Below are 10,878 nucleotides of genomic sequence, written 5' to 3' on the forward strand. Positions count from 1 at the left end.
GTGCTTTGCTCTGTCCTTGTGGCCTCCAAAAAATTACAATTTTAGAGTACGCACAGTACACGTTATAGAGGCTATCGTTTTGACGATTCTACTGGATTTGCTCTTATAGACACCACAAAAGATTTTGAAAAGTAGGTAGTCACATCACACCCGGCGTTGATCAGTTCAGACACCCGCCTTCGTGGCAATTGAGACTCTGTCACAGCAGCTACCAAAGTCTCCTACTCATGTTCATTCATTACACATTAGTCGCTACAGTGCTCGCCACGCGTTAATTATCCAATAATAATCCCCTGCCTTCCTTGACCCAGTCGCCGGCCCTCGTTGATATATATGAACATTTGTGCGTCTCTCTTCTATCAGCAGCATCATCCCGAGCTAGCTAGCTCCTCGATCGATCCATAGGCCATAGCCATGGCAACCAAATCGACTCCAAGCATGGGGCCTTCGTTCTTCAACTTCCTAAAGGAAGGCCTCCTCCTCCCGGCCCGCAACCGGAGGCTCTTCTTGGCGGTCTACGCCGTCGTCATCGCCTCCACCGCGCTGCTCCTCCTCGGCGGCGACCTCGCCGTCCAGCCCCTCGCCGACGAGATCCAGCTGGACGCCAAGGCGCTGAACAGCACCGACCCCGGCAGCCCGGAGTTCGCCAAGCTCGTGCAGGAGATCCAGGATGACACCAGGGAGCTCCTGCTCGTGGGCGCGGGGTTCCTCCTGTTGGCGGTCGTCGTCAGCTCGGCCGTCCGGATCGTCCTCCTCTTCGCCGCCGTCTCCACGTACTCCGACGAGGAGCAGCCTGCTGCTACCTCCTTGGGCGCGCTCCTGGGGAAAGCCAAGGCGCAGCTCAAGGGCCCTCTGCTCACGCTCGCCTTCGTCTACGTCCTGGAGATCGTCTGCACCGTGCTTCTGGCGTTCGTGGGCGCGCTTCTCGGCGTCCTCATGGTCATGCTGAAGCAGTACTTCGCGGTGCTCCTCCTGGCGTCAATTCTAATCGTCGGTGCGGCCACCGTCTTCCTCGTGTACTTCTCTTTCCTGTGCTCTTTCAGCATCGTCGTGGCGGTGGCCGAACCCGGCTGCCACGGCGCGGCCGCGTTAGGCAGGGCGTGGAGGCTGGCCAAGGGGAAGAGGAGGCAGGTCGTGCTGTACGTCGCCGTTACCGGCGCCCTGGCCGCCGTCTTATCGCCGGTGCACACGCTCGCAAGGACGTGCGCGGGTGATGATAGCGTGGCGCTTGGGCTGCTCCTAGATTTTGTGTACGCGGTTCTGATGGCACTGGTGCAGTTGTTCGCCGTCTGCGCCATGACCGCGTTCTACTACGAGCGCAAAGAGAACAGCGACAACCAGCTGGGGGCTACTGGATACGCCAAGTTGTCGTCAACGGAAGAAGCAACCGCTTGATCATTCTACTTGTCATACCGATTGGTTGCCATGTACTCCCTCCGTCCAGAATTACTCATCCAAAAAATGAATGTATTTAAATGTATTTTAGTTATAGATACATTCATTTTTATCCATTTCTATAACAAGTAATTCCGAACGGAGGGAGTAATTTTCACTTGCCGGGCAAGCCAGATTGTTCTACTATATACATGTTTTTCTTTTGGAATGCATGTATACTACTATAATGTAACTTGTCGTGCTTCGCTTGTAGGCAGCTTGTTGCATACTAGTATATATGATTTTATTTTATTTTGCGAAAAGATCAGATCTACACAAAAGTTCATCGAAAGTACAAAATATCTCAAACATAATAAAAATTATATCAAGATTCCGAGACCAACGAACGACCGAATCTCGCCACATGACGAGAAACCCTAACCTCATTGTCCAAGAAGATGGCAGAAATATACGCGGGAGCTCTCTCGACTATGTCCACACGGATGAACTCGAGGGGAATCGAAACCCGAAAGACAAACTCGAAGAAGAAACGTCGCCATCCGCTCAAGCGCCATACCTGCGGGACTATATATGAATTTGTTTTACCCGGTTTTGTTGTTTGTTTGATTTTTTAATTATTTTAGAGAAATGACTAACGAACAGTCACTACATAAAGTAAGCCGAGTGTAAAAACACGGACACGACAAAGAATGAGCATGTTGGAAGTCCATGTTGGACTGACTCACGGGTCCCACTGGTCAGATTCGCTATTAGGCTGGTCATAGTTGGAAGTCATATATGTTACTAGTCTATGTTAAACATATGTTATCAGTCTATGTTAACATATGCTACCTTCATAGTGGATAGTAATATGTGTGGTATCATGCAAGCCTTAATTTATTTAGATGTAGAGTCATTTTACGTTGGGTATGTTTATGTTAAAACATATTATGTTATCACAAACATCTCTCTTCTCATTAACTATTTGCTACGTACATAGACAAGTTTTTTTAACACACAAAGACGCAAGTTAGCGCTACATACGTGTTAGCTACATACGTGTTACAACCCTGCACCAAACGTGGTTTTCTGTGATTTTTTCCCCAAAGATGAGATGATATTCGACGATTAAAATATCGCAGAGCGATGTTTGGGTACATAGTAGTAGACCAGAGGGATACGCGCGCTTTGCCGCGCCTGGAACACAGACGTGTGACATCTACTCTCTATCAACCATTGTTTTCTGTTTGATGCATTCAATGTGATTGGATTGCTCTATCAATTTTGACCCAACGGAAAGTCTTTCTATTTTGCCGCAGTTATTTTCTCTGTGTGATATCCAGGTTTTGTGGTAAGTGGATCATCAGCGTGAGTCGGCTGTAGTCTACGAATCCAAATCGCAGAGACCAGACGTCAAATGCCCTAGCAAGATTCAATTGTATATTTTGGGAAAAAAATGCATAGTTCTGACTATATGATGTACTTCCTCCGTCCCAAAAAAAAATACAGTTCATTAGGCATAATTTGTACTCCTTCCATCCCAAAATAAGTGTCTATGGTTTTAGTTCAAATTTGAACTAAACAATAGCACAGTTCTAACAATATGATGTACAAAACTATGTCCGAGGCTTCTTCCTCCAAGAACCAAATAATATTTATCATGAGCTTAATACAGATACTTCGAATATGCAACCAAAGGCTAATTTACATCAACTATATATCCTACCTAAACTAAATTTGTTTCTCTTTAGCACAGGTTCCTTCATTTTCGCAACAAAACGGAACACTGGATAGGAAGACACAAGAGAAGAACTATGGACCTTGAGGTTGGGACGCCAGATGCTGCACGGGACCAGTGGGGATACAATGGCAGTTCTGTGAAGCCTCAGTAGCGAGAGGCCGAGAGCGCTAGTGGTGGAGTGCTGATGCAGATCGAGCTGGGCACCCTGGGTTGGTGGCCTGTTGCCCCTCCTCGTCGCACCATTTGAAGGAGAGGAGGAGCATGGCACGGCCTATTCCCCCGGGAAGCCTCGCCGTACTGGTTCAGGTTGAGGGGATGGCAGCTGCGAAAGTATTTACGGCCATTCTTAGGTGGCTTCCACCGATGGTGGCGGCGACGACTGGGGCAGGGAAGGGCGAGAAGCGAATGCGGCGGCGGCAGGCAAAGCCCTAGCGTTGGGGTGTGCGGTAACTCAAATAGCTAAATGGGTCAAACCGACTTACACAAAAGCAGGCCCATACGCAGCGGACTGCACTAAACGAGTCAATCACAGATAGGTGGGGCCACGACCGACCATCATAGCCTCGACGCACCACATGTTAGAAATTTAGGGTTTGCGGTCTACCCCCTAATTCCTCTATACTTATCCGTGGTGCTACTCACAATTCACATATCTGAGGCTAGGGGTAGGGACTTTCTTATTCTGTCTTTTCAAAGAGTCCACCTTTTTTAACATAAGATTCCTAGTCTTTTCAACTAGTTTTCCAGGATAGACTCCAGACCAAATTACCAACCACGATCAAATTTGTCTGTTAACGGATTCTACCCGTTGTGTCCCTCGAGCACGCGCTTGTGAGCAACGCGTCATAATAGAGTGTAAATTCCTCTAATTATATAGATCAACATTAGGGCTGTAATCTAACTATATGATCTAGCTCCTTCCGATTATCACTATACCCGGGTAGTCTTTTCAATATATAGTATATTGTATTCCACTGATAATTGACCAGCTTCCTTAAGCCTATAACTTAAGTATGTTCCAACAAGTGATAATTCCATGATAATCATGTAAAGTAATTCCATTCATAAATACATGTATAATTCCATAATGAGGTATTCTGAATATAAGTAATTCCTAGTAATTTGAATATAGTTGCAGGACACATAATTCCAACATCTCCGACTTGTCCCAAACGATCATTCAAATATTCATAAACCCATAGCCTTAACATGCTTACCAAATACCTCCCGACTAAAAGGCTTAGTCAAGGGATCAACAGTCATATTAACGCTATGTTGAAAACCCCCAAATATATATATGGTGATACTTCCCTTCAATATGTTTCCTTGTTGTGACACTTAAGATCACTAGAGACCTTTGGTTTCCGCCTAATTATTCCAGCACAGCTGTCCTCGATGCCTCGAGTATTATTTCCTCAAGTGTAATTCCACCTTTATAGGCACCTTGAGTATCTTGCTTCCTCAAGTGAAATCCGACATCAATTATTTTCCATCACATATATAACTAATATGATAATTCAACATCAAGTCAAATAGAAGATAACCATGTTGAATAAAGTTTTCAAACCACATAAATATCAAATCCAATCAGTAAATGAAGTTCCATCAGTAACCATGTTTTGAAAGAAATTCCTGACTTCGGTCAGTGAACCTTTAATATATGTTCCAGAACAAGTGACAAGTTGCGATGCACTTTCCACAATCTTATATGATGTGTGAGATTCCCTTAGCTGCTCGTCTTTCCTTCCATTGCTTGAATGCAGCATAATTTATGGTAGCTAAGGTATGATAATATAATGAAGATACATACGAATTCTAGTACCATTTATTATTCCACTTTTCCTCAGGAGTTCAAATATTATTCCTCACTAAGTATGATTCCCTTTATCAAAGTTATTTTAACAGATTTGCAATTTTCCACAGAGAAACACTTCAAAATATTTTCTATGTATTTCCACTCGTAAAACATAGGATGTTTCAAATGTTCCTTTCATAGGAAAGTTAAAAGATGACCAAGCTTTCACTTCCATCAATGTGACTTTATCATTGCAAACAACAAAACAATGTTAATGTATACAATAATAATGCAAAATACTTTGTACTTACATTTCTAGATGACCGCCGTGCTTCATTTAGAAAACCATATGACCTGCTATTCCATTGATGTGAAGCTTGATATAAGACATACATTAATATACTCAATTAGCAAACCATGTCTTTAGTTCCTCTTTCCCAAAATTCCAGGAGAGAGAGTTTCCACAAAGTATATTTCCCTCTGTGTGAATAATTGAATAACAAGTGTGACATTATAATATTCCAGTGAGCCAAATATCCTTACAAGAAAAAAAATCACTTCCAAACAATAGGCTTGCGGTTATTTGGTATGATATTAAATTCCCAAACTATGCTCTTCCTCATTTGAGTTTATTCCTTCCCACGATACTTACACCCATAGTTGACATTGATAAAAAACTTTAAGAGAATTTAGTGGTTCCTCTAAAATTTAGAGTGACACCCCCCAACAACAGGTAACAATTATATTCCAAGCCAATTCCTCCCACTTATTCTAAGCATGTCATGTTGGGAGTGTCACTTGTAGTTTCCTTGGGGTCAAGATTATATTCTAGTTTGATTGTCAATAATTCCACCCTTGATCATAATAATTATTGTGTTCCTACTTTCCACCAGTATTCCTTTTCCAGATAATTATGGAAACACCCTTTCATCCACTAGAATAACCATGAAAAAATTCTGGTGTGCGCTTTGTAATAACTGAGAATTTGATGCCAAAATAGAAGATTTCCTTCCAGTCAAGTGACTATACTAGATGGAGAATGATATCAACGAATGACAGTACGCAATGCTTCTTTCCAAAGAAACAGGGGATTATACAAGACATTCAATTCCTCCATTCAATTGTGGAGTGTACGATATATTTCAATGGTGAATAGTTCCATGCTCTTTACATACAAACGATATATTCCTGAAGTGTACTTCCCCCACCAATCGGTTGTTAAAACTAAGATATTATTTAATCAACTGATTTTCCACAACTGATTTTCCACTTCAGTATAACATGTGACCAGCACAATACAACCTTCCGACTTGTATTTTAAAAAAATATATACATAACCATATCAAGTGCAATCATCAATGAATGAGATAAAATTAATAATCAGATCTCTAGTGGGAGTGTATAAAAAATACCATAAGTATATCCAATTAAATAACAATGTGACGCCCTTTTTTACCTTCCACCTTTAAAAAGTGTATCATAAAAAAATCATATATATATGCTTCACATGTACCATAGTCCTCCGACTAAAGTCCAAAATTCCAGAATCAATAAGCCTCTTGATCCTGTTCCAAGATATGTGACCAAGTCGTTGATGATGTAGATAATAAGATTCCAAGCATGTGTTCCCATTGTCGGTATTCCTCCATCTGGAGTTATCTTTGCCGAATATAAACAACTTGGTTCGCTAACTTCCAATGGACATCAAGAAAGATAGACCATTGTGTGATTTTTTTAGTAATGCACTAATTTTACTATTGAGCAATATTTCCGCTCCTTCTTTTCCAAGTAGTATAACATAGTCAATAGATTCCAAGAGAGAACAATAAACCAAATTTCCTCTCACTGAAGTTGCACGTACTGTCCGTTAAGTGAGAGCAAATTTCCTTTTCCACAGAGTGGTTCCCATCTTCCTCCATAAATAAGTGCTGCTCAACAAAGACACTTCCATGAATTCCTTTTCATGCAAAGTTGGTATAATTACCACAATTATCCTTCACTTCCTCTTTGCCAATTCCATTGATAAATATTATATTTTCCTTTCCATGGTGTAGTAAAAATATATTTGACCAAACCCTTTCCCCGGAAAGTTTTCTATGTTCTTCCATAGATAGAATAATGTCCCACATTGCAAATATCAAATATATTTAAATTGAAAAATGAATTATTTGATCAATTTGGCATAGAGTTAGAAATAATCAATATATAGCAAGCAATATGTATTTCCCGAGAGATACCACACCAGATTTGTTTTTTCCAGATTGCACTAATTTTCCATGCAATTTGTTCACTCTCATATTTAACAGCCAATAAATAAATTATAGAATTATCATAAGTACATAAGCCATTTGCTATCGATGATATTTTTTTCCTCAACAGTGGCATATTAATTTGGTCTTTTCCGGTTTGTTTATTCAATAAACCGATCAATTTCTCATAGGAAATAAATTTATTCGTAGCTTCCAAACCATGATTAGCCATGTAGTCAGTGAGTTCTAAACAAGTTAGACATAAATGGTATTGAATACCACGGTGTGAAATTAAAATTAGTTATCGATCGATAGACTTGGCGAAGACTTTGATATGATAAATTCACATAACCAACTTAATTCCGTGAAACATTGAGATGCTCCCTTACTCCTCGTGTAGCTACTCAATTTGTTTCTTCTGGTAGAGTAGTCCACGGCTTGGCAGAAAAAACATAATACTCCTTCGAAAAAAGCACGTATGCACACGTGCATCTGGTTCTTCCGGCCGGCAGGTTGGCCGCACAGTTGCCTTGATATTCCAAGTAATTCTTGGAGGGACTTGTAAGTCGTAGAAGCGGTAGAAGGCGTATCCGTGACATGCAGTTTCCGAGCAGCCCTCGTTCGGCTCGCCGAGTAGTGGCAACATCATTATGGCGAGGACATGGCGAGTATACGGACGGACAGTCGCCACAGGAGGCGCCGGGTTCCACGTGAAGTCGGTGAGGCACGGCGGAAGGACGCCGGTTCCGTCGCAAGGTCGATGAGGGCCAACTTGTCTGACTTGGCGCGTGTGGAGAGTTCATCGACGGGCTTCGTCATGGGCTTGATTCCCAAGCAAGGCACCGGCAGCAATGTCCAAGTATGCTAGCATGATTGATTCCTGTACAACTAGCACAATACTTGCAATGATAGGCTTGATTTCCTGTCCTCGATCCCCGTGAACAAGCAAAAATCTGACCAAGGCAGTAAAGAAGACTTATGTTCCATGCGCAGAGTAAAACAATCTTGATCTTCGCGCAAGAAGATATCAGCATGCAAAGGCCTGCTTGCTACTTCCTCGGTCCACAAGCCTGAGATCATGATGGTGCGGACCTGATGCAGCAAGCCTGGACGAGGCCCTTCGATCCGATCGGAACACGCGAACAGAACAGGCGCCGCGGAAAGCAGCGCAACCCAGATCGATCTGATAGGAAAAATACTTGGCGAGAATAACCCGATCCCGAATAGAGATCGCAATGGATTTACGTGGCGACCACGAAGGCAGAGATGCACATCGGATGTAGCTAGGATCGCGACGGCGACGCGAGCGACCAAAGTTTCACGGCCGACGCCGGCGGTCATCATACCAATGTTAAAAATTTAGGATTTGCGGTCTACCTCCTAATTCCTCTATGCTTATCCATGGTGCCACTCACAATTCGCATATCTGAGGCTAGGGGTAGGGACCTTCTTATACTGTCTTTTCAAAGAGTCCACCTCTTTTACACATAAGATTCCTAGTCTTTTCAACTAGTTTTCTGGGATAGACTCCAGACCAAATTACCAACCACGATCAAATTTGTCTGTTAACGGATTCTACTCGTTGTGTCCCTCGAGCACGCGCTTGTGAGCGACGCGTCATAATAGAGTGTAAATTCCTCTAATTATATAGATCAACATTAAGACTGTAATCTAACTATATGATCTAGCTCCTTCCGATTATCACTATACCGGGTAGTCTTTCCAATATATAGTATATTGTATTCCACTGATAATCGACCATCTTTCTTAAGCATATAACTTAAGTATGTTCCAACAATTGATAATTCCGATAATCATGTAAAGTAATTCCATTCATGAATAGACGTATAATTCCATAATGAGGTATTCTTATAGTAATTTTAATATAGTTGCAGGACACATAATTTCAACACCACATGCCTCCAATTCCTGGGAGCTTAATATCTCTAGTGATAAAGGTATTGTACAGTATGGGTGGCCTTAACTAATTTCTCGCAACGTGAAGAAACTAATAAAAAATCATGAACTAAGAAGTGAACCCGCAAGGAAGAGGAAACAAAACTTACAGATAAATCATCTTCAATTCCTTGCACAATATGTCTGCACTTATCATCTGCAATATTATGGTAATACTGTACCTGAAAGTTAATAGTAAGAGAGTGAAAAATTATATTTACTCTTTACCAATATAATGAAGATAACTTTGTCATACCGACCTCTAGTTCATAGGCGGCAATGGCATTATAGACACCAATCCCCCGCGTTGCTGGCATTCCGATTTTATTATTCTCCTTAGATTGCTAATCGTCTTAGGCCACTAAAGACCTCTCTTCTAGCAACTTCACTCATAAATTGGTCATAGTAACCTACCAAGGGATTAGGCAACTGAACAAATTCGGACTCAATTTTTTTAGAAAAGGAGGATGACCCTGGCCTCTGCATCTGGGCGATGCATACGGCCACTTTATTAATTATTCTCACAAGACATTACAAAGTCATACAACAGCAAGACTAAAGCCACTGTCTAAGCAACAACTGTCGCTACACCTATCCAATTGATGAAGGGGCGCTGATAGTCTGGGCCTAATACCAAACAGACATCGCAGCCAAATCTAAACACTAAGACCTAAGGTATCAACCAGGACGTCTGCCGGGTATGGGGCACCTACCAGTCCGGCGCACTCCTCAACTAGGACGCCTGCCAGGTATGAGGCCGCCGCAGCCACCTGCCACCAATCCACCTTCAGAGCTGTACTGTTGCATCTCCCTTTCACTGTCTAGCTACCGTCGACGCCACCACGACGCCAGACAGCTTCCTCCTCCTGCGCGAGTCCATCTCCGCGCATCGGACGCCGAGACTCCACTGCGCCATGCCGCCGAGACCCACCGTCGATGATACTGTTGATGCCACACCGCTCCACCTACATGCCATCTCGCGTCGACTCGGAACTACCAGCAACTCCACCACCCTGAGCAGTCCTCGGCCGACGCCTTCAGGAAGGAACATGACACCAAAGTGTCATCGTCGCCCAAACAGAGGAACAGAGGCTTTCGCCTGCGCTCATGGCAGAGGTGGGGGCGTATGATCTACACCTAAGCCTCCAGGAAGGTAATCGGCGCCAAGGGTGTCGACTTTGGTGCGTCCGCCACGCCGGCCTAGAGTTTCCCCCAGATCCATGCCCACCCGCCAGATCCGTCCAGGCAGTATTGGCATCGACCGTAGTCGCTACCGTAGCCAGCACGAACCGGAGTAGATCGAGTCGGAGACGACGCCTTCCATGAAACTCCGGGCGGCCATCGAGGAGCCGTCGTACCGCCGCCGCCTCCACGCCACCCACGCAGCCGTGGAAGGTCCCCATCTGCACCCGCGGGTGCCGCCCGCCAGGCAGGCCACACCGCGCGCCACCGATCGAGGCCGCCGCCCCGAGATACCCGCGCCGCCCGAGGCACCGGCGGTCAGATCTGAAACAGATCGATCACGGCCACCATAGGCGCGCCCGAACGGCCCCCATGCGACCACCGGGGGAAGCAGCTCCTGCCGTCACCCCCTGAGCCCTCGCCGGCGCGCCCCGTCGCCAACGCGCCGCCAACCGCCGCCGAACGCCACCCGCGCCAGGTCCGGCCGCTGCTGGGAGGAGAGATCCCGCCGCCGCCGACGCCAACCGGGCTTTGCCCGACGGCGCGCCCCGGCGGCGGCGGGCAGGAGAGGTGGGAGAGGG

General features: G+C 44.5%; 1 protein-coding gene across 1 annotated transcript; it reads left to right on the plus strand.

Annotated features, from left to right (window-relative positions):
• The first annotated feature begins 331 nt into the window (after window positions 1–331).
• On the plus strand, window positions 332–1,622 carry LOC109760381 (uncharacterized). The gene has a single exon (XM_020319210.4). The coding sequence runs from the start codon at window positions 415–417 to the stop codon at window positions 1,393–1,395; it is 981 nt and encodes a 326-aa protein (XP_020174799.1). The 5' UTR covers window positions 332–414; the 3' UTR covers window positions 1,396–1,622.
• The last annotated feature ends 9,256 nt before the right edge of the window (window positions 1,623–10,878 follow it).

This window comes from Aegilops tauschii, chromosome 1, assembly GCF_002575655.3.
Source record: "Aegilops tauschii subsp. strangulata cultivar AL8/78 chromosome 1, Aet v6.0, whole genome shotgun sequence".
Lineage (NCBI taxonomy): Eukaryota > Viridiplantae > Streptophyta > Magnoliopsida > Poales > Poaceae > Aegilops > Aegilops tauschii.

What these genes read in the sequence shown, in the direction of transcription:
- LOC109760381 (XM_020319210.4), top strand. Translation starts at nt 415, where the DNA reads ATGGCAACCAAATCGACTCCAAGCATGGGGCCTTCGTTCTTCAACTTC.